General features: G+C 43.6%; 3 protein-coding genes across 5 annotated transcripts in view; 1 reads left to right on the forward strand and 2 right to left on the reverse strand.

The window, feature by feature from the left end:
- The window catches only part of antxr2b (ANTXR cell adhesion molecule 2b), a 26,657-nt gene extending 24,508 nt beyond the window's left edge, over positions 1–2,149 (reverse strand). The window contains exons 1-2 of one of the 2 annotated variants that reach the window (XM_063211314.1): positions 1,730–2,149; positions 1–35 (exon numbers count right to left, since the gene is read on the reverse strand). The exon at positions 1–35 is cut by the window's left edge and continues 37 nt beyond it. In XM_063211314.1, coding sequence (XP_063067384.1) covers positions 1–35; positions 1,730–1,881 — 187 coding nt within the window. In that variant the 5' untranslated portion in view covers positions 1,882–2,149. The remainder of the gene's footprint in view (positions 36–1,729) is intronic. The other variant, XM_063211315.1, reaches the window with a different exon arrangement.
- A 194-nt stretch (positions 2,150–2,343) lies between these two features.
- prdm8a (PR/SET domain 8a) lies at positions 2,344–5,699 on the forward strand. Its single transcript, XM_063209703.1, has 4 exons — positions 2,344–2,382; positions 3,266–3,481; positions 3,903–4,119; positions 4,453–5,699. Exons 1-4 carry the CDS (start codon positions 2,344–2,346, stop codon positions 5,697–5,699), a joined length of 1,719 nt encoding a protein of 572 aa, XP_063065773.1.
- A 1,121-nt stretch (positions 5,700–6,820) lies between these two features.
- Positions 6,821–22,864, reverse strand: rasgef1bb (RasGEF domain family, member 1Bb). Of its 2 annotated transcripts, XM_063210481.1 has the most exons (14): positions 22,514–22,863; positions 19,190–19,471; positions 17,571–17,693; positions 17,002–17,139; positions 15,676–15,891; positions 13,752–13,826; positions 13,105–13,197; positions 12,680–12,782; positions 12,224–12,303; positions 11,794–11,889; positions 11,382–11,477; positions 9,639–9,762; positions 8,570–8,642; positions 6,823–8,326 (listed from the first exon to the last, which is right to left on the reverse strand). In XM_063210481.1, exons 2-14 carry the CDS (start codon positions 19,460–19,462, stop codon positions 8,305–8,307), a joined length of 1,512 nt encoding a protein of 503 aa, XP_063066551.1. In that variant the 5' UTR covers positions 19,463–19,471; positions 22,514–22,863; the 3' UTR covers positions 6,823–8,304. The 2 variants fall into 2 exon arrangements, with proteins under 2 accessions (XP_063066552.1, XP_063066551.1); XM_063210482.1 differs by lacking the exon at positions 13,752–13,826 and having other exon boundaries at positions 6,821–8,326; positions 22,514–22,864.
- Positions 22,865–23,805: the final 941 nt, after the last annotated feature.

The raw sequence follows: 23,805 nt of genomic DNA on the forward strand, positions 1-23,805 counted from the left end.
AGATCTCAGCCCAGTCGCGTCCTACGCTCCCAGACCTGTGACAAGAGCAGCGAGACAGAGAACACTGTCAGAACCAACCAAACCAACACTGGCCTATATCCCTTTAATGCATGCTGTACCTCCTGTGGCCCGCTGTAATAGACATTGAAAGTTAACTACTCAAGTACTACACTACTATGACAGTGCACAGGGCCTTTAGTAATACATTACGACTTGGTCATTGCCATTCTGGTAACATCTTATTTATAATGCCGTGTCTTAAGGGGTTAAATCCATATCATAAGCCTGTTTACACTGGTCAGTGGAATGAGTGTTGAGTAATTGCATTGAATTGCAAGTGGTTGGCAATGACACATTTAGTTCACATTGGTGTTCTAAAGTGCAGTATATCTTGTCCGGTCAATTGCATTACAATTTATTGGCCTTATGGGGGATAGCTCCTTGAAATAAGATATCTTGTTTTCAAAGGGAGTCCATAGATTAGTAGCCTCTTTGTGCAGATGGGCCTACCGGCCCACCACTACTCATCATAGACTCATCATACCAACACTGCTATGACATTACCAATGACATTTTACATATGACAATTACATATTACCAAGACATATTACGGCTTGGTCATTACAATTTTGGTGACAATACGGTCAGGGCTCTAAATAAACGGCAGCCAACTGGCCAGCTGCTGGTGAAATTTCATTTTGGCTGGTAGAAAAGACAAACTTACAAGTCACTTTGACTCATTATTGAGTGTGTGTTTGGCCAGTAAGGCTGGTAGTGAACAACGTTATTTTAGGGCTCTGAATACAGTTATAACAGAGCCTCTGTGCAAAGGGGTTAACTGTCGACTTCCTAGTAGAATGCACCCTTAGAATTCAGAATAGACCATTACATAATGGTGGAAGATACACTGAGAAGCATTAACAGCATGACCAATAGGCCTACACACGCTGAGACAGAGCTGAGACAAGGAGGGAAGAGAGCACTTCCAGAGGCAGAGAACCAAAACAGGCCTATATAAGGGTCCTGATTCTGGGAGCATTTGGTGATGGTGGTGGTGGGGTGTGGTGGGGTGGTCTTCAAAGGGTCCCTCCGTTACACTAGCCTAAAAATACAGCCTGTAATCACAGTTGTTGAGGTGATGTTCCACCCAGCCTGGGCAAACAGTCAAAAGTGCCGCTGGTATGATAAACAAAGGCCAGTTTTGGATTTCTAGGGCAAGCCTGTGAGTGCAGCATGAGTAGGCGAACAGGGATGTTTGTCATGTGAGGGACGTTAGGAAGTTAATATTCTCAAAAGTATGATACACAACTTGGATTGCTGCTGCTACACAGAGTACAAACTGTATGAGAGAGGGGGGTGGAGGGATGGATGGAGAGGGAGAGCAAACTTGCACTGTCCTATCTGTTTGCTTAGAAAGGGGAGGGGATTGGTATCGGTGTGTGTGTGTGTGTGTGTGTGCGTGTGTGCGTGTGCGTGTGCGTGTGTGTGTGTGTGTGTGTGTGTGTGTGTGTGTGTGTGTGTGTGTGTGTGTGTGTGTGAACCACCAACTCTAAGAGAGAGAGAGAGAGAGAGAGAGAGAGAGAGAGAGAGAGAGAGAGAGAGAGAAATGTAACTCCCTTGTAGTTCAACATGCGAACAGAAAAGCCTACAGTGACCAAAAACCACACTAAAAACGTTGCTTGTCATGAAGCACTGTCAAGTCCCAAAGAGTAGCCTAAGGCGCACTTACCTATCCAATACAAAGTAGAGATCAAACGCGCCTTCGCAAGAGGCGTCATCCTCCTCCACCTCGCCGTTACAGAAATTGTTGAAGACATCTGTACACAAATGCAGCAACGTGAAATGAGTCCAAACTGCAATGAACAACTTGCTTGTTCTCATACTAGTCTATATTAGACGAAGTTTTCTTTTCTTCCTTTTGAAAATGTCAGTCTATTCAATCCAACAGACCACGCGCGATCACAGAACGTCTACAGCCACCTGCAAAAATACACGCGCAAAAACAAACGTTCCATTCATATTCGCGCCTACGTCCAGGACTTGTTTCATACGATACTCTACATAACAAAGTCTTTTAGTAAGACTGAATACCACTCCAAAACATTGTTCAGGGCGAACACAGTGTAAGACCTATCCCAAGGCTATAATAGCAGCTGGAGCATTCAGTTGGGCATGCGCAGTACTGAGCGTTTATTTCATTATGGGGCAGGACAAGATGTCAAAGTTGAGTCATTTGATAAAACAGTCTTGCGCTTCATTTTGACTTCATATGTGGACCAGTAATGGATGGATGCATTCATCTTCATTGTGTATTCACTTTCCCATTGTTAATCTGCCGCTAAGATGTCCAGCAGAATGCCCTGTCGTTTTGGCACGGTTCTGGTAACTACTGGTGTCGTGCCCACCAAAGCTTTACGTTGCCAATCAACAATAGTAGGGTAATATGGGTAATGGACAACGTGCGCTGGACAGTCCGATTTATAATTGTGTATGAGAGTGTGTGGTTTCTACATAGCCCCAGGCACGAGATTCCGGACCGAGTGGATGATGATGGCGCTGCACTTTCGCCTCGAGCGTCACGCTGACCTCGTGTAGTTAACGGACCACCGCCCCTCGATGCTGGGATCACTTATTTGACAGTAATGAGAAGGAATCGTATTGTGGCCTCCCATGCCAATTTTCACAATGTTTTACCGGACAAATGAACATCCCTGGAAAACTTCACTGGTCCACCATCCCCTGACAGCTATATGAGAGGCACATCTACAGTCAAATGGTTGTGACATGATCTTAGTCTAAATCTTATTTAAGTCTCAAATGTAAGTAGGCCCCTATCAAATATGAATTAAGCACCATACAAGTTATAATAGCAATACATTTACTGATACATTTACAAACATGTTCACCGTTCTCCGTCGTTCTTACACGTTCACTACAGGATAGCCTAATATAAGAGCAAGACAACCGTGATGCCGGTTGACAGGTTCACTTCAGACATTGAGGGCGGAGTCGTGTCATATCTCATTAACCAGATTTCTTGCCGAGATTATAACCCGGGCATTCTTTCACCAGCGCTGGCCATTTCAAGGAGGTCAACTATAAGACAAGAAGTCTGCAAGCACCATCTTTTCAGCTACAGCAACATTGTCATGGTAAGGAAAAACATATTTAACTGTTAGTCTAAAGTTTATTGCAAAAAATGTCAAAATTGTTTATTGTCAAAATGTATGTTTTATTTTGTTGATATGTTGTGTTTTTGTTGCAGAAGAGAATGGATGGACCAGTGCCAATGGGAAGTGCAGAACTCCGTGCAGCTGATCGATGGATCACAGATATGTTGACGTCTGTTTTTACCTCAAGGGAGATCCCGGTAAATACCGTACTCGGGCCATGCGATCTGAAACATTCGTCTCTGTATGACAGCATCGCCTTCATTGCACTGAAATGTTCGGACCGGAGGACCAAACCCTACATGCTCAAGGTAAACTTTCCCTTCATAAACATTTACATTTATTCTCACGATGTAGCATATGGCCTAGTTTATTTTGGGCAGAAAGGTTTATTCCCATGTAACCTGTGCCTACAAGAAATATTTGTAGCATTACTCTGAGATCAGAAGTGCATGTCATAACAATGGAAATATCTGACCCATAATGCGCTTTTAACCCATAAGGCCTACGCCATTAGTAAAGCAAAAGAAAACATAAAATATCATACTAGTTCCCATACCAAAATTTCCACATAAAACAGTCATTAAAATAATAATAATAACGATAAAACTTCTGGACTTTTGGACATGTTCGGCTACTTTTCCCTTTCTCGCACATAATAAATAGCATAACAAACGAGTAGAAGAAGAGGAAAAAAACATCTAAATGTTGTCCTGGTTATTCTCCATGCAGGTGGACGTGACTGGTGCTGCTGCTGCGGAGAGTTCCTGCTGGTTGCAGCTGGTCCAGCCCGCCCGCTACGCAGATGAGCAGAACCTGGAGGCTTATGTGAAAGATGGGCAGCTATTCTTCAGGGCTCTGAGGACCATCAAGAGAGATGCAGAGCTCCTGGTGTGGTACAAAAAGGACCTTTCCCAACTACTGAACCTCAACTTAGAAGAGTCTGAAGGTAAAGACTGAAGATGTTTTTTTTTTTCAGTTTTGGAATTCATGGAATTTTTAAATGCATATGAGTACAATTTGTTATTCAAATCCAAATTATGTTAATGCATTTTTTATTAGCCTACATGTTAATGCACTGAAATATTATATCATACACCACATAGTGCACTGATTTAAGTGGCTTTCATTTTCTTTTTTCTTTCATTGTTAACAATGTCACTTTTTTTTCTTTTTGTTTCATTGACTGACAACATTCCACTTGTTGGACAATAATGTTTTCACTTTCAAATTCATATTAAATTAACCTTCTCCCTCTTCAACCTTCTTCTCCTTGACACAGGTGTCGCCCCCCACACATGCCCCTACTGCACGCAGACGTTCCAGTTTGAGTTCCCCCTCCTGGCCCACCAGAGGTTCCTGTGTAAGGAACGGTTCCTCAGCCTCACGGCCAGTCGGTTCTCCAAGCTCAGCCCACCACCGCGCTCCCTGGGGGACAAACCTGCCACCACCACCACAACGGACTTCCACAACCTGGCACGAGACCTGGAGAGTAGCCGAGCTCCTTCGGGCAACGTGGAGAAAGGAGGACCAAACAAGAGCAACAAGAGGAGGCATTCAGAAGAGGAGGAGGAGGAGGAGAGGGAGAGTGAAGATGAGGTGTTGTCCTTCTCTCCGCCGCGAGGAGATCGAGCAGGGAAGAGGGTGTGTGTTCAGGGCAGGGCAGTTCAGCTGCGCATCCCAGTGCCACTTCGTCACGCGAGCTCTACCAGCAGCATCGGCGCCATCACACAGACTCAAACAAGCTCACCAAAAAGTCTGGGTGGAAACGATACAGTAATCTCCACTGGGGGTGTTAAACACCTGAAACCGAAGCCTAAAAACGATCTGCTGCTGAAGACGTCTCTACCTCTACCTTTGTCTTTCTCTGGCAGCGATATCGCCCGCTCCATTTTGAGTGACTCCGTCAGCGCTGGAGATGAGGAGAGAAAGAGTGCCTTCATCCAGCCTCCCCGCTCCTCCTCCTCCTCCTCTTCCTCCTCCTTCCAGACCCACCACCCCGTGATGATGGCCCTGCCTGCGGCTCTACCCCACCTACCCCACCTGCCGCTGGCTGCATCCAAGCTCCAGAGAGCCGCCCTGCTCCAGGCTGCCGCGCACAAGCAGCTCCTCAGCGCATCATCCATCTGGCCCAAGCCTCATCTCGCAGCATCAGGACCGGTTCTGGGAAAGCTGACTACTACCAGCCTTAGTCGTACCAGTGGCAACAACGGTCCCCAGCATCACTCCCCTCCGCCGACCCCAGCCCTCCTCTCCGTGCCGCTGTCCCCGCTCGCCCCCCTCGGTCTCCCCGCGCAGAACTGGTGCGCCAAGTGCAGCATCTCCTTCCACATGACCTCCGACCTGGTGCAGCACATGCGCTCTCACCACAAGAGGGCGCCCTCTCTGGAGGAGCAGCAGCAGGCGGGGGACGGGAGCCAGCAGCAGGGGGCCAAGCAGCACAGGAGGGACCGCCTCAGGTGCCCCATCTGCAAGGAGTCCTTTAAGGAGCGCCACCACCTCTCACGACACATGACCTCCCATTCATGAAGGCGTTTGTGGCGTTTCCCCCTTTGGTGAACTTTGTGTATCCGGCGCCTTTTTTTTTGTTAGATGCTTGCTCCATCATGGAAACCCATAGATATGAAGACTAAATGCCGTGTTTGGCCTTTTGGTGTGACCCAACCCTGGACAGTCAGGTGATTTTGGGTCAGTATCCTTTGTTTGTCATAGATGTTGTGTTACAGCCACCTAGAGGATACTGCTCATATCGCCTTGTCACCAATTGATGGCAGCGTATGTATACCGACTGAACATGCCAGCGATCTGACTTCTCCATTCATTCCAATACAAAGGAGTTGTCAGCGCAACATCTAGTGTTCATATTATATGATGGAAGTCAACAGGGGGAGGGGGACAAATGGGTCATTTGTCCCGGGCCCATGTAAGGAGAAAGGGGCCCCTAAACTGGATCTTCATTACATTGTATGTATTTGGTGGGGGCTTTTCAGATTACTTTGTCCCAGTCCTCAGTTAAACCTGCCAGTGGATCTGGCTCCAGCCCGCCCTGTGTGGAGCTATGCCCCCTGGTGGAGCTTTGTGGAACTACAGACTATATCTGGTGTGAGCCAGGTTTAAGACTCACAGTACTCCCTCTTTGGCCAAATGTCCTGCTCAGCACCCCCTAATCCTCCAAATGATGTACGATGCAATGCTGCTGACTTGTCCTCATCACGTCCTCAGAGTGCAAAGAGCTCTGTGACCTCTGGATGAAGCACAACAAGAGTTCAGTTTGTGGTTTTTTGCTTGTCAAGAAAATTCAGCTTCGTTGTTTTTGTTTTTTGCCTGCTTCAAAGTCGAGAGACTACAATGGACCTGCATTGTTTGAATGGAATTTATTTATTTGTTGGAATTTGAAGAGGGGGGATCCTTAATGGAAAACATTTTAGGCAGATACTGCTGTTTTTTTTAGATGGTTTTGTGTCGATCAAGAAAGTCAGCAGCCCTCTAGGAACGGTCTGTACCCATATGAAACAGAGGAGGGCAGTAGAGTGCCATGACAGACCATTGTCAATCACAGTGGCCAATGAAACAGGGATAAAGGAAGAGGGCACATTATGTATTGCTACATCATCCTATTACAATTTTCTTTGAGGTTTTTTTTTTATTTATTTAGTGGTGTACTTTAGAGTACATGTGTCTTCAAGTTAAAAAAAGACTTAATCACGTGTACTGTATGATGAATGCATAATGATGAGCGGACACTTTTGGGCCTTCGATCCTACTGCTGAACCATTGCAATGGAAACAAAGGGGAAAATAATACCATATTATGTATGTTGATATTTTTGGATATATTGTCAAATGTCATTTTGCAACAGACATTTAAGCACTTGTCAATGTTTTGTTGTCCTCATTGCTTTTATGCCGTCACGTAATAAAATGGAGTGGGTGTTTTTTTCACGCACATGAAACACAAATGATTTTTGTCATTTAGTTTCTTCTGAGTTTATTACAAAAATATTTACTCATGAGACAATTCATAAAGCAACTTCTGTGAGTACCCTAACATAAAGCCTCTTTTAGCATCTAAAATAATGTCAAACAAGCGTAATAACAAGCGTTAAGGTGAAAAAGGGATCCGAAAACATCAGTGCAGACATGATGACAAAAGCTAAACAAAAACAAAAAAACTAAAAGCTTATTTAAGTGTAAGTAACATAGAAAGTAGACCCAACTGAAAGAGGAAACGAATTGATTCACCGTGAAACTCTAAAAATCAAGTTTGACCAAATGTTTCCCTCAGTACTCACATGTTAAAATGACTACATCTTTTACAAGATAGTGTTGTTATAGTTGTAAAGGAACTGTAAAATACTCAGGTATTAAACATTCAATAATTGGCACTGTTAAGAAATACTTAACACATTACAAACAACTGTGATTCACAAAGATCATCACATAGTAACATACTGAAACATACAAAAACACAAAAATTAAGCATATTAAACTTTCATCACTGTACAAACACGGCATGCCTACCAGCGACATGCTTCAACATCAGGAAAGAACAAGTAATATTTTTTGTACAACAACGACACCAACGAAACCAAAGTCACTTCATTCAGAGTTAGCTTAATGGGGATGAATACATTCTTTAAATGGGGGCTTTCCACTGCAATGATGAGAAACCAGCCTCAGAGTCTTCATTGTTTAGTAGGAAAAGGCGTGTGTCTTCTTCAGTCTTCAGGAGTGCTCGTAACACACATCTTCCAGTTAAGTAAGATAAATCAAGCCCGTACTTCTCCAGGATCCATGTGACGTCAGGTTAACACGCCGTTAGGAGACCTTAGGTTAGGAGACCTTCAGGAGACTTTAGGTTGAGAAGAAATTGAGTTCCCTCAGCACTGTAGGTGGCGATAGTGCACATCTTATGCAAGCCGTCAACACATGCCACAGAAAGAAAAGAAGGAGGGGGAAACGCCCACTTAGGAGACCTAATTTGAGCACACTCCTTTTGCATCGGGAAGGCGGGGTTTGATTTATCTTATTCCACTAGAAGATGTTTGCTTGTAGGTCACATGGGGCTAAGCGGATGCTAGCTGATGTTGTCTCCAGTTTGATTGATAGCTGTCAGTCATCTTTCCAGTCACTCTTTAGGCCCGGTATAGCGACGACCTGTACCAACAAAAACATATAATGTACAATTAAATATAATTTGCATGTAAATTAAGCGGTGCAGTATATTTGCATTTATATTGATATACTTGTATTAATATCTATGATATGCTACAATTACCACCATCTATCAGAATAATAAGGTTGGCAGTCTTTAAAAAAAAATGTTAAATGCAATAGCTCTTTCATTCACATATGGAAAGCATGTGATGATTTCAGAGTGAGGTCAGGACACAAGCGTACCTCAGGGACCTGCGTGTATCTCTCTCAATGTTGTTCTCGGGTCCCTCGCTCTCATAAGACGCCAGCTGAAGCTCTGAGAGAGAGAGAGAGAGAGAAACAGAGATAGATAAGTGATGACATTCAGTCAACTCAGTCAATAGTATGATTAATGGGGCTCCTTAAGCAAGTACTGCCAAGTCTGATAGAATTCATCGAGTTTATATGGGACTGCTAAACAACAATAAATAAGTTTGACAGTAGCATGAGAGAGAGGGAGAGCGAGAGAGGGAGAGGGAGAGAGAGAGAGACAGAGAGCGAGAGAGAGAGATTAAATGAAAGTCATGCGATCTGATGGGAGTTTTAGAGACTTGCATTACATTATGCATCAAATTACAGAGCTCTCGTGAAGCAACGTCTAATTCATAAGATGTTGGCCTTCACCATAATTAAATAAAAAGAACTGTGTGGACAGGAGTTGGACATACTCCATGTACTAGCCACTTGGCACAACAGGGTGTCACACTTTAAAATGTCAACAAGTGAAATATGATGTCAACAAATATGACCAATAGAAGTCCAAGCACTAGTGCACTACAAGTATTTATGTACGGTATATGCAGCACGCCATTGCTCCAGCCTGTTACATAACTACAGAGGCTAGTTCAATATCGTATTCCAAAACTATGACCTTAAATTCAGACAAACTACCTTTGAATGGTGTCTTTACTTTCAAAATAGCATATTCCATAACTATGACTTACTGTCCTAGTGAATTCACCAAATGTCTTGTTTTAACCAACATCATACACTTGACAACTAAACATCTTTGTATACTTGAGCAACTTGCTATTAAAGTTTTTGAACTGGGTGTCCAGTGGGACAATGCACTCATACACCCCAGCCATAAACAGGTTCAATACCCATGGGGGAGCAGGTTAAACATCAGCCTGGGTGATTTCCCAACTCTTCCCCTTCTCTCCCTCTCCGACTTGTTTCCCATCTTCACCATCCTATGGCGATCAAGCTCAAAATATGTATATGCACAGCTTTTATACTGAAACGTGTTTTTAACGAGTGTGTGATAGCTCACCATCGTCGCTGAAGACTGGGGTGCTGAGGAGGTACTGCAGGGTTTTCCGCTCCCGTTCGAAGGGGCATGCAGACAGCCGCCACGACAGGAACTCACTGACCTGCTTCGCCAGCTCCCAGAATTTCTGTCACAAAAAATGACAAAACGGATTTATTTTTATTTCCAGATTTTTGCGCAAAGCACATTGAGATGCACACCTGTATGAAATGCGCTTTGAAAATTAAATTGCCTTTCGTTACCTTAATATCCAACAAAATCACTAGTGCTCCCACAAAACATGTTACTGCTACAACATGTGACTTGACCATGAGCTTAACCCATTGACGCCGGTTGTTGCGTTACGCAACATTGGCCCTGACGCCGGTTGTTGCAAAACGCAACATTATTGATTTGTCAATATTTTCAAGACGCACGAGAGATGCAATGCACAATGTTTTGTTCAAATACACAAGCAGTGGGTATTCTCGATTTTTTTAAAGATCATGTAGCAAAAAAAAAAGTTTGATTCGTCGACAAAAATGTCAAACGCAATCAACCACGCTTGCTTCTGCAGACGTGGGTTGTAGCCATTTCACACAGGTAAAAAAAAAAAAAAAAGAAGAAGGCTGTGGTTCGCAAGACACGCTGTTACAGCGAACGTGATGTTCAGTTGAAAGGTAATGAAGAGATTTTAATTGAGGAAAGGAAATATGATTGAAGACCCTTTAGATAGGCTAGAGAGCAGGAGTGTGATTTGCTGCGGCCGCATGAAGAGAGGGGCGAGTGGCTTCCAAATAAACAGTCAGCTAGATTTCGCCCCCAACGTTACCAAAACTTCACTCCCACACTCCGGGCAATTGGCGAAGGTGCCAATATCTGAGGAAGCACGTCCTTTAGATATATTTCAGAATATTTTCACTGAGGAACTTACGGATATGGTGATAACCTATTGGTGAGGCAGACAACGGTAGACATGCGAATTGTAGACGCGCGGCCACACATCCAGCTCAAAGTGGAGCTCCGTCTCAAAATAGGATATGAAATTGCTCATCGGTCTCTCTGCATAACGTTTGGAGGAATAAAACGTCCATACTCGCCGGTGGGAGAGCAAGTGGCTGTATCAGACAAATGTCCCCCGATTTATGGCAGAAATGACTGCCTAATAATTATAGGCCTAATAATAATGATTATTATGATTTAGCCTAGTTATAGTCGGCTATTGTAACAGTAGCAACAGTAGCCTAATAGCTTATAATAAATAGCATCAAGCATTATCCTGAAAGCACATGAAACGTTTTTCAATCATTTGACTATGAGATATGATTTTTTTAAAGGAATATGTATTAGTGTTAATGCTGAATGAACATAATCCCGTGAAAGCAGAGGATTTTACCTTTTAAATGCAATTTGTCCCATGTCCATATGTGTTCCAGAGGCTGAGATATTGAATTTTTCATAGGAGTTTTCAACCAATTTTTCTTATCTCAAAAAACCCTCAGGCATTGGGGACCTTTTCTAAAAACCGGCTCAGGCGCCAATGGGTTAAAGGCTTCAGCTTGCTTTCCTATAATTTTGAATGCAACTTACAAACCCTAACCCCAACCCAACATTGCATAACCCTAACCCTAGTTAACTGATAAATGTTAAACTTTGAACTCAATGTTAAACATTCATTCATTTGCCTCAATGCATCATTCTTGGTCTGTAATGTCAATGTGCTAAAAGATAAATAAAATATTTTCTTCACATCAAAATCTGACTAACCTCGAAATTGACTTGTCCATTGGGTAGCCTGCTGACACAGCCCTCATTCAGGAAGTAGATATCCTTGATGAACAGGCTGAAGAAGGGAATGACAATCTAAAGAAAGACAAGAAAAGAATGCAACCACTGATTAGAAATACTGGACACATTAACCAGGATGAGGAATGCTACACATTATTACATCAGCAGGGCTGGAACTAAACAAAATAAAGTTCAGCTCCTAAAGGACTACAAATGTATCCAAATGTTGTACACAGAGTTTATAAAGAGTACCCCACATTATATAATGTGTATTTAGGCCAGTTAAGTGTCCACTTAACAAATGTATTCAGAGTGTTGCAACAAGTGAGCACTGAGAGATTCTCTACATGTGTTCTGATTGGATGCTCTTCAGCGTGTTCACTCCACTTGCCTTCTCTCTGCTGGTCTGTGCAGTCAGGCACCTCTGGGTGGCGCCCCTGAGCGCTGTGCGGTAGTTGTAGAAGTTACTCGTGGGGTCCATCTGATGCTGGAAAATAAAAAAAGAGATGTTACCAGAGGCATTCGAAAGGGAAGTTACAGCTAAAGAAAATAAGAAGATGGGTACGATTTCATATTACATGTCTACAAACAACAATCAAATAATTCTTATATCAATACATGTTAAAAAGTTCTTAGACATTTGTTAACATGATGGATATCACACACAACTATGAATATTACTCATGGCAGTCAAGATTGGTTGTCATTCAAATGGAGCTAAGATGTGAGCAACTAGTTCTTTTTTTAAAAGTTTGAAAAAATGAGTACAGTTGCTGAAACTTTGCTCCTCTGTCTCCAGGGCTGTGGTTGTGGATGCTTACCTCCAGAATGTCGAACTTGGCCGTGTCAACTTTGCTCCAAGTCTTCTTTAGCCGAGAGACCGGGCTCATGTTCATCCCAGCTGTGGATGTTCAGACACAACAAAAGGTCAGTCAGACATGATAAGAGATCGTCTCAGCTGAACAGACAAACTTATTTTGACAAGCTATTTTTATCCATTCTTATCTCTTTCTTGTTGTACATCAACCGTCTGCTCCAAAGAACATCTGACTGTACTTTGTTTATTGTGACAATAATAACCTCCCCACGTCATTGGTGGTATTGTGATTACCAAAGTCGCCACAAGGGGGCGCTGTGTTACAGTGAATTTTCCACAACATTTAGGCTGCCTAAACTAACACACATCCAATACAGAACACAAAGGTCAAAGAAAACGATGCTCTCTGAGGAAAGCGAATGGTCTACAGCTATGGTAGACAAAATCATGGACTACTTACTGATAATGGCCATGAGCGAGTTGAAGTTGCCGATGTTGAAACACTCTCGAGCCACATCGATGAAGAACTCCAGGATCCGCGCTCGCTGCTTCTTCTTCACCGGCTGTGAAACGGATGACAAAAAAAGATTCAATCTCTTTGGACTTCACAAGAAAGACAAAAAATAAAATCCAGGAGGTTCGTGTCAGCAACACTTAAGCCCCCTTTTTCCTCTTTTGGTTACCCCACATGCTTTTTGAAGTCTCATAGGACCTACAGATCATACGTCACAAAGGGCCACAAAGTGAATAGAGAAGTGCCATCTGTTCACCGTGTTACGAGTTGACAGACCGCTAATTTGATTTTAGAAACATCATTCTCAGATGGAACAAAACTACCGAGTGCAGTGTTAGCTCAACACTAACACACGAGAAGAGAACACTCACGGTGCATATTTCCGTGGCTACAAGGTAGCTGAGTCTGTTGAACCAATCAACGTACGCCTCCAGGTTACTTGCTCGCCGTTTGTTGAAGAACAACTGCTGGACAAAAAAATTAAGAATAAATACAAAATATGAAATCAGAACCCTTTTTAGTCGATACACCGGACAACTCAATGAGATTTGAGTTTAAAAATAGGGATGGAAGTGACATATAAAGGGCTAAGTGACAAGGCACAAGATCTGGACACATGTTTTCCTAAAATGACTCATACAGAAAAAGGGTACACACACACACACGCTCTGTGCATCAGCCCGTTGGTTGCATAATTTTCGGTTAATTTGTCCAGCCCTACATAGATATTCATCTGTTGTCCACGTTGCTCTCAGACATTTATCTACATCTCGTGGCCTCCCAGAGGACTTGCATTGGCCTCCAGTACACTGCCGGTCCTCAGAGGACCTGCCTGGGCCTCTCCAATAGGGCTCGGGCCAAATAGGCTGATGCAATTTAAGGAGAACGATCTCATTTCGACTTACTCAACCAGATCACTCAAAGGCCATTTAGAGAGAGAGAGAGAGAGAGAGAAAGCAAGAGAGAGAGAGACTGTTGCATAATCCACATAAGTAGTCCATTTGCAGAGGGCACGAACCTTTCGGTTGTCTTGTGGACCCTTCAGCGCGAACGCGTACACAAATTCTTCAGGGCCGATGTAACTCAGTCTCTCCTGCAAGACAACAACAGCCAAACAGAGTCTTGTTTGTTTATTTGCTCAAGCACGTACACAGATAACACACACAAAAAAAGGTGCAGAATGTTCCAACGCTACACATTATTTTATTGCCCCCATTCTTCCACAGCTCTTGCGCAGTTACAAAATGAGCCTGTTATTTCAACATGCGATCCCTGTGGATCCTGTCTTGGCTGGCTCGCGATTCTTCCAGAGTTTCTTATGCAACGAGGACTGTGAGAAAGGAGGACAGCGGGTTTCCACAAAATGTCCTTCATAAGCCTGCGGTCGAACCCCAAAAATCAGGCTGTGGTTACAGACTCAGATTTCAACCCCATGGAAGAGGGAGGGAGAGGGAAGGGGAAAAAATATTATTTATACTCCATTGGTGCCTGCAACAACGTCCATTGAAAGACATTTCATAACCGACATCCTTGGAGCTTGCCTTTGCGCCTTGGACCGACTGAAAATATCCCAAAAAAGGAAGGAAGGATCTGGGTCACGCTGTTGTTACAGACAGACACGCACATAAACAGAGGAGAGGAGACGAGATGTTGTTTCCACAGATGTTTGCCATTTCAGACCGTGAATAACACCGGCGTGTATCTAGTGTCTACTCTACTGTCTATTGTTGGCCTCCAGCCCAGGAATCAATATCTTTTTATGAACTCAAAACCTAACGGACGTTAAACTTGTTTTTTTTTTTACACTGCCATGGACAAAAACCAGGCGGATGGTTTTCATCAACAACCAAGTTTACTGAAAAAAAAAAGTTCTTTCACACAGAGCTGGCAGTAAACAGACAAATTGTGATAAAAAAAACAGGAGGGGAGGAAGATTGTGCACTTGTACAACTACTGGGTCACATGACGGTGGGCTTGGCAGGAACTGTGAGGAACTGAGTGTGCAGACTTGCCCCTCCCCACCCCCACCCCCACCACTACCCCCCGCTCCACTCCGCCCCTAACCCAACCCCTTCCTCCCCGCACCCCATCCCGGCCTAATGATGAAAGTAAGAACATACTTTGGCGTGCCGTCTGCAAAAGCAGTTTCTCTTCCAGCCACTTCATGCTCAGCCAGTTTTTTTGACAACACGCCAGCGCCATGGCAACTATCCATGACTCCAGGGAACCAGTGTGCAAAAGCGGCGGAATGGAAACGACACAGTCATTCCAAATATGAGGGCTTGTCCTGTGTCCCGCGTTTTTAGTACCCAACGGGCATAGTTCCTTTTCACCCCCATGATGGGTTGATAGACACAGCTACCATTGATAGTTAGACATACAGTTACATTGAGAGAGACAAATAGTTCCTCTCTCCACCCCTGAAATGGATAGAAACACAGAGACAGGTAGATAGAAAGATAAATAAGCATGCAGACAAACAGACACAAGGAAAGAAAAGAAAGAGAGACAGTGCGGTGCATGTACAGACAGACCAGACAGATAACAGACAGACTGAGATACAGACAGATATAGCAATGAGGAGAAAACAATGGGAAAAGGAAAAACATAGAAAGAGGGCAGGATGAGAAGAGAAGCAGTGTCATCATCCCACCATCTTGAAAGACTGACATGATGACAAACATGTAGGAAAACAGACATGAATCTAACAATAAAGGGATGGATAGATATAGGGAAAACAAAGAAAAAGAGGAGAGGGAATAAAAGAGAGATGCCGCCTCTCTCTCACCATCTTGAAAGACGGCAATAGACATATATAAAACACATTGACACACTGTACTGTAGATATAGGGATAAAGGGGAAAAAAGGAAGACAAAGGAAAAGAGAGGAAAACAGAAGAAAAGAAGAGTGTCATCTCTCTCTCTCTCTCTCTGTGTCTCACCATCTCGATGTGTGTGAGCTGCTGGGCGAGGACGAAGGGGTCGCTGCACATGCTCATTACGTCCTCCCGGCGCGCCGCCTGCTGCTTGGCCTTCTGGGCCGTCAGCTTCTCCACGGGCGCGTTGCCCGCGGCGACCAGGGACTCCTCGTACTGGCCCAGCGTGGTCAGCTTACGCAGCAGTCGCTGAGTCACCCGCTGCATCGCACGCCGCGACAGCTGCACACACACACACACGAACACACACACACACACAGACACGAACACACATACAAACACACACACACACACATACACACACACACACACACACACACACATACACACACGCGACAAAGAGCAATTCAGTGTCAGCCAATCAGTGCGCTTACATAACCGGCATGAGATCATCTCCGGGCCAATCAATATAAGAGCCAAACAAGTTCAACATTCTACTGTACACTCCAGTTCCACCAGCAGCGACCCCTGATCAGTAAGCGATGAGATCATCATCATGTCCTTCAGAGTTAACCAATAACAAACTCTGACCACACCACAGGATGGCATCATGTGTTTTGGACTATATAGACTACATAATCATGTGACCTAGTTATAGATTGCTTTTGAGATTAGAGGGTGACATCACCGCACATCAACTTCCCCCCCATTTGTCAAGCCGCACGGTGAAAAAGGCCAAAGGGTGAGGTCATCTGACCACCTAGCCAATCAGAGACCAGGTTTATCAGACTTCCATCTCATAAAGTGCTTTCTAACGCACTTTACTTCCCCCTCCCCTAAGGGGAGAATATCCTCCCAACATCCCCTAACGTTTGGATGAAACATCACAATACCCGCTAGCCACCAGATTGGGGATTTTAAACAAGGCCCAGTATTGACAACGGCCTTGAGGAAATGTCTGACCAGGCCACATGACCAAAGATGATTTTAGTGAGTAAAATTATAATAGAGTAGATTTTGAGGATGACACACAGGGTGACTTTTTTAGCAGTGTTTCTGGATAACAATACTACTGTATAAGAAGTTGTTTAGAATACTTCATCATGATGACACTTTCATCAAGAGAACTTGGGTCAACAGTAGACAACTTTATTTGAAATTATTCCATCACAACATTAGGAGCCAAGCATGTTGTTGCCCGGCCACACTGATAAAAAACTGCCCTCTGCATCATCAATCAAAAACCTTCAATCAAAAGACAATTTTCTAATATGGCAACAGACAATGAAGCTTTCTGAATCTTAACTTAGTTACTCATCATTACAGCATAGTGCAAACTAAAGCTACTGTACTAATCCCAAAGGACATGGAGTAGCGAGGGCGCCAACTCACCTCATCGCCGAGGGCCAGGCGGTGCGTCAGGTCCTTGATGCTTCGCATCATCCGCTCGTCACGGAAGTCGTAGGGGAACGTCTCCGTCCACTCTGTCAGGAGCTGCACGATCTTGGGGGCGATCTCCCGAATCCTCCTCTGTTAAATTAGGGCAAGGACAGACACAGTGAGTGAATGAGAGGGCCCTTACTATATGTTTACAACTGAAATATTATAATCTTGTATGAACACAATCAACATTTTCTGACGTAAGGCCCTGTCCCATTGCCATCAAGATTTTGCCCTCCAACATGCACTATTACTGCTTAGGCAGGTGCAAGTTGTGAGATTGTCAGGTTAATGACATAGACAGACCTGTTTCCAGTAGAGCCTTTTTGTTGCTTACATCCGCACTGTGGACCATTTTACTCAGTCTTTCTGGTGTGTGTGTGTGTGTGTGTGTGTGTGTGTGTGTGTGTGTGTGTGTGTGTGTGTGTGTGTGTGTGTGTGTGTGTGTGTGTGTGTGTGTGCGTGTGTGTGTGTGCGTGTGTATGTGTGTGTGTGTGTGAGAGAGTATGCTTATAACGTACCCGGTCGATCTGAGGGTCCATGGTGCGGTGCTGCTCCAGGCACATGTAGCAGACTCTGGACATGAGCTCATAGGGATGCAGGAAGAGCCGCGAGCTCAGCAGGAAGGTGAAGATGTACGACCTCTAAAGGACGAGGAAGCAGAGAGACAAACAAACAAACAAACAAACAAGCCATCAATCAGAGAACAGAGACAACAACAAACACGTATACTGTCCGACGACGTCAAGCAGCAAGCAGGTGAAGATGTAGTATGACCTCTGACGGAAGAGGAAGCAGGGAGACGATATAAAAAAAACCCATCAGACGTCAAAGAGGAAGCTGGGAGACAACAACAAACCCACAACCAATAAAAAGTGAGTATTCAAAGAAGCTGCTTCAGTGGTAAACTTTGAGGTTGTGATAAATCATCTAACAGAATACCCCAGAGTGCTCATTTTCTTAACTAAATAACACTGGTTGGTCATAATATTAGCAGTTTTACCACTTCAAGTAGGTTAACTTAGCCAGGTTTGTAGCCTCTTAATGCGCGCTGTACCTCCAGTGGCACGCTGTAATAGTCATTGAAATGTAACAACCATAGCACTATACTATGACACAACACGGGCCCTTTAGTAATGCACCACGACTTGGTCATTACCACACTGGTAACAATACATTTAAAAAGCCGCGTTTTAAGGGGTTAACTTAACATTGTTCTTGGAATACTCCTATGTGGAGACAACAAACAAGAAAGTGAACTATCAGACGTCACAAAGGAAACACAGAGACAACAAAACAGGCAAGCAAACTATCAGACGTCAGACAGCAGGTAGGCAAGCAGGCACGTCAAACAGGTTGCAAGGAGATAATAATAGTCTCGTCTCAGCAGACAAACAAAACAGCCAAGGGGGTAACCTAACCAGTCGTCAACAACACACTCACAGCATCGCACCTGCTGCGTGCCCACACATCCACACCCACAACCTTCTTGGAGGGATTCAACACAACACACATACATTTCAGCAGACAAACAACACAGCCAAAGGGTAGCCTTAACCTAACCAGTCGTCAAAACACACACACACACAAAACACAAACATAGGCGCGCACACACACCCAGCATTACACAACAACTGCAGCCCACACTTTCACGCACACAATCTCCTCAGAGGAAGTCAGCCATTCAACACAACACACATCCCAACACAAAGGAATCCACCTACTATTTAATAAACACCTTCCTGTATAGAGCACATTGTGTTGTATACTTTAAGTGAGTGCCTTCAATCTCATTGTGAATTTGTAAGTGTGAATTGTACATGTGAAGAATGACTACAAAAGGCATTCCATCTATTCTATTTCAGGTACAGTACATACACGTCACAAACAAACACATACGGGTCAATGACATTTTAGTACTGTAGTAGCACACGTCAGTCAGGGTGGTGCAATCACAGCTAATGCCACTATTGTATGGATTGAATGTTTTGTTTTTGTTTTTAGTGGATTACCTACGGAGCACATCGATTGCAGTGCATTAATTACCAATTAATTGATGGACATTAGCTGTGGCTGTACCCCCTGACGTCTGAGCCATAAAAAATAACGTCATTGACCCCACACACACTTTACCACTCACGTCTGGAAAGTAGTCCACGGTGGGCACGAGGTGTTGGATGAGAGCCTCCAGCGAGCCGGACACCAGGCTGTTGTCGTGGTAACAGAGGCCCCCGTAGACGGTCTCCACCGGGCCAGGGGTGTAGTGGTGGGGGTGGGGGCTGCCACTGCTGTTGCTGCTGCTGCTGTAAGGGTGGGGGCTGCCACTGGAGTTGCTGTAAGGGTGGGGGCTGCCACTGGTGGTGGTGTAGGGGTTGGGGCTGAACTTCCCGGCGTACGGTGTCGTCTGAGGCATGGCGTCTGTCTGAAAGGACAGGTTAACGTTTACTACATAGTAACTACACCCCTAGTGCAGTAGTATCCATGGCTTGTTTGTCTGTTAACAGTGTTTTCATCAAGTCAATGGCTATATGCACAGAAAGGTTTAAACTAGCGACAACTTTGCAACTTCAGGGTTTCCCCCTTCACTTTATAGTTAATAGGCTACTGTCACCTTGACAACAAACACCTACCATCTTCACCAGTTTCTATGGAAAAAAAGAATTGTGGATGTTTTTAGGTGTTTTACACTGCTTGTTGTATCATATTTTCATATAAATCTGCGCAACATCGCCTTTCCGGTCATCATATCCTCCCCACCCACCTTGACCAAGAAATGTTCTGCGGGACACATTTGTGTTGGCCTATGCTTGTCCATTTGTCTTTCTAAATGCATGTATGAGGAAGAGACTCTCTAAAGCAGGTTCAGACTGCTTTGTTTGGTCAGTTCCGACCAGAGGCGATTCCTCCTTGAGTACAAGGGAGGCGCCGCCTCCTGTCCAAAATCACGGAGAATAGTATGTAACAGTAAACTAATGCTTTACACGACTTAATAACATTGCTATTTCAGACCCAGCTCCATAGAAAATGCATGTGCTCAACTTAGAGATGAAACCAATCTGTAATAGGATCCCGAGACTCGCACGAGTTTTTTTTTCGCTCATGACAACGCAAGCGAGTCGAGTCTCAATGGACTTCAATGGCATGTGGAATTGTACGCTTTTCCAATGGCAAAATGCTAAACGGTCATTGGCTATTGCCGTGAAATTTTTTTGATTTTGAGACTGAGCCTCACTGGGAGTGAATGGAGAAGAGAGAGGAGGGGGGAGGTACCGGAGACTGAAGCTCCGGCTTGTGATTGGGTGAACCCCGTGTCAGTAGGCTACAGTAGTTGATTTCATTTCGAAATGCGGATATGTTATTAATTTGACTGAGAAGTTTCGTCGTGTAACCAGTGGGGAAGCTATTCATTGCGGTGTACTCCAGTTTTGTGTACATATTCTTGTAAACCTAGTGTTGCGAATAAAGTCTTAATAGTGGCATTATTAGTCCTTATCCTTTTCAATCTCCCAATTCAAAAGTTGAGGTTAACTTGCCTACTTTTTGTTAGGGCTAGCTTGCAAGAAAGCTAAGAGAGCTATGCAAAATGCCAAGCATTGTGGATTAAATTCTGGCGAATTCCAGTCGTCCTTATGAGGAGAAAATGAATATCAAGGAGCAGAGCAGAGCACTGCCTAATATTGACTTGGTGAAAAAGGTAGGGAAGAACAACCGTTTCTTTTGAACTTTCGTGGTGTCTGATCAACTGGTTAACTGTCCCGTGATAGGCGAGTCCTTGTTTCCTACTGTGTTGGCAATGTCTGGTATTATAATTAAAGATTTTGCGACCTCTTAAGCCGTGCACCCAGTAATGAACAAAGACATAGGCAAAATCAATCACATCAATTATGTGGCGGAGGTAGGCCTAATAATAATAATAATAATAATAATAATAATAATAAAAAAAAACATTTCCCTATGAATAGGCTACAAGGGGGATAATGATTAATGATTAACAAATTTGTTTCAACAAGAGTCCTTTAGTGTGTGAGGCCATATGTGGCTCAGGACCAATATAAGATGTGTGTCAAAATTGACCCCCCCCCCCCCCTTTTTTTTTGCGTTCTGGACATATTGTAATTGAACAGCCTCCCCTGTTTGACAGACTACCAGCCGCCACTGGTTCCAACGTGTGTCCTGTGCCCAGGGCAAAGCAGGTGGTGTGGCAGAGGAACAGAGTTGGCATTAATGTAACGTACTACATGACTATAGTGCTGTTTTTGTATTCATTCACTTTTTCATCCATTTTGCTTCACAAATCAAACTACATTGCTCACACAGAGGACACAACACGTTTTGAAGAAAAGTTTTATCCTCATTTTCAACTCAATTACGCTTTGAATATGACCCCAGGTTATAGATGGATAACAACAAAACATGGATGATAAACCCTGGCTGACTTATGTACTACACTTTTTCTTAACCAGTAGGCCTACATATTGAGAACGTAATACAGCCACCATCATCAAACTGAGTTCATGGTATTTATTGCTTGCAGTGTAATTTTCCATTCCTTCACAGATGTTTTAACCCCAGAAATGTTTTGGCTTGCAAGATGCACATCTCGTGGACTCTACCGTGGAGGGATTAAGCAAGTCCTACAGCTCTAGGGATTTAAAGAAGAGCCGTCTCCAAGACTACGCCATACCATCATGATCAAGGGACGAAGAAAACGATTCCACTAGACGCGGCAGCACGCGCACACACCGACGGCTGAAAAGTGTAACCTAATAGATTTAAATGGACTCTGGAAGGTAAAGAGTTATCTCTTGATGATAGATGTAAAAATAGCACCTCTTACAAAGAGCTACTCAACTCCCGTCTTCCCCACTGTGATAAAGAGATTACACGGATCCCATTACTGCAACAGAAGTATGCACTAAGCGCAGAATGCCAACAAGTCAGTAGACCAAGCAGGTGAACTACAATGTAACATTTGACAGTGCCATTACGTAAACCATTACGCACGCCTTTATTCCTTTATCTAGGCCCCAAGCCTGAACGGCGCAGGTGAGAAGGAAAACGCACAAAAGTGTGGAAAGTCACGGCCATTAACCTTTATGGTCGAGCAAAGCACCTTTAACAGTTTCAGGAAGCACGGACGTTTAGCATATCCAAAGAAAGCTTAGCATACGGGGTGTCAAGGCACACAAAACGGAAAACGCTTTCATAACGCAATCAAAAACTATCAAAAAATAATCGAACCCTTCTGCGCAAAGACGCGTTCCATGAAAGGCTCCAAAGAAGTACAGTTTTGATTGCCCTTAACAAAACAGAACAAATGTACTGAAATTGCTACTTCCATTCAGAGGAAAGACAACTGAAAATAAATAGAAATCTAACAGCCACTCAAACTCTATATTCGATTTTTGATTTATGCGCTCTTATCACTGCAGAGAAGTAAACGTGCCACATGAGTAACTCTTACCAGTTAGAAATATATCCAAAGTAATATCCACCTCTTGTTGGCTTGTTTACAGCGATTTCCACCGAGCGAATGCCTATGCACAGAAAGGTTGAAACCAGCGTCAACTTCGCCAACTTCAGCTTTTCCACGTAGTTGAGGTTTCTATCTTCCAGCCAGGCTGTAAACGGAGACGCGCACAGCAGTTTCTGGTTGCGCGCAGTAGTAAAATTCCTTACATAAGTTAACTTTTCTGAAGGAAAGGCGATGGAAAGTGTTGGTTATGATCAGTGTGACTTCGTGCCATCCATTGTGTGCGACCACGCTACCTACGATTGATTTTGAAGAGCAGATGAAGTCGCAAGCCCTATTCAAACACAGGCAAAGGATAACCGGGAAAGACGGCCCCTCCCCGAGGGCAAAGGAGCCAATCACCAAGCAGGCTCATAAAATTGAAATGTCTTAGGGGTCCTATTGGTCAGTACTCGATCCATCAACCTTCACAATTTCCAGTAATAATATAGCTTGTGGTTATGAGTTCTCGTGTTTTGGTGGCATTACTCTGCCATAGCGGCATGTACATAATGGATTTAACTTCAAAGCACTGCCAAGATGAAAGGTAGAGTTATCTCAATTCATGCCTTGAATTGGAATTGAGGAAAGTTATTTCCTTAAAAAATAATGGACTATACATTCCCATACAGTTTGATTTGATTATGTTTTTTTTTAGATTGTGGTAATTGTAGTGTTGTTTAGAAAGAAAGAAAGAAAGAAAGAAAGAAAGAAAGAAAGAAAGAAAGAAAGAAAGAAAGGAAGGAAGAAAGGAAGGAAGGAAGGAAGAAAGATTATTATGGTGATGAGTTATGATATTAATAGAATTTAGCTTTTCATTTAGGCCTATGACAAGATGAAACCAGTATTCCTATTATGCTGACCTATAGGCCATCAGTGTAGGCTACTGTCTTAAGTTCCACTGCAGAATGTATCGCCATCTAAATCTATTCATAGCTGTGATCTATGATGCATCACAAGGATCTCTCTCTCTCTCTCTCTCTCTCTCTCTCTCTCTCTCTCTCTCTCTCTCTCTCTCTCTCTCTCTCTCTCTATTCAATTCAATTCAGCAGTGCTTTATTGGCATGACAAACCAGGCGTTTGTATTGCCAAAGCATTGAAGTACATGACATGTAATAACAATAAGTATATAGTAACAATAATGTAGAAACCTAATGAAAACATACCAATGAAAAGTGTGTGTGTGTGCGTGTGCGTGCATGTGTGTGTGTGGACACGTGTGCTTGTGTGTGTTGTGCTTATGT

This window comes from Engraulis encrasicolus, chromosome 11 (assembly GCF_034702125.1).
Source record: "Engraulis encrasicolus isolate BLACKSEA-1 chromosome 11, IST_EnEncr_1.0, whole genome shotgun sequence".
NCBI lineage: Eukaryota > Metazoa > Chordata > Actinopteri > Clupeiformes > Engraulidae > Engraulis > Engraulis encrasicolus.

Bases quoted from the DNA above. Each gene is read 5' to 3' on its own strand.
- prdm8a (XM_063209703.1), top strand. From the start codon at position 2,344: ATGTCCAGCAGAATGCCCTGTCGTTTTGGCACGGTTCTG. The intron at 2,383-3,265 runs GTAACTACTGGT...TTTTTGTTGCAG, and splicing joins GTCGTTTTGGCACGGTTCTG to AAGAGAATGGATGGACCAGT. The intron at 3,482-3,902 runs GTAAACTTTCCC...TTCTCCATGCAG, and splicing joins CCAAACCCTACATGCTCAAG to GTGGACGTGACTGGTGCTGC.
- rasgef1bb (XM_063210481.1), bottom strand. From the start codon at position 19,462: ATGCCTCAGACGACACCGTACGCCGGGAAGTTCAGCCCCAACCCCTAC. The intron at 11,890-12,223 runs GTAAGCATCCAC...TTTATTTTCCAG, and splicing joins CCAAGTTCGACATTCTGGAG to CATCAGATGGACCCCACGAG. The intron at 8,643-9,638 runs GTGAGCTATCAC...TCTCTCTCTCAG, and splicing joins CCCAGTCTTCAGCGACGATG to AGCTTCAGCTGGCGTCTTAT.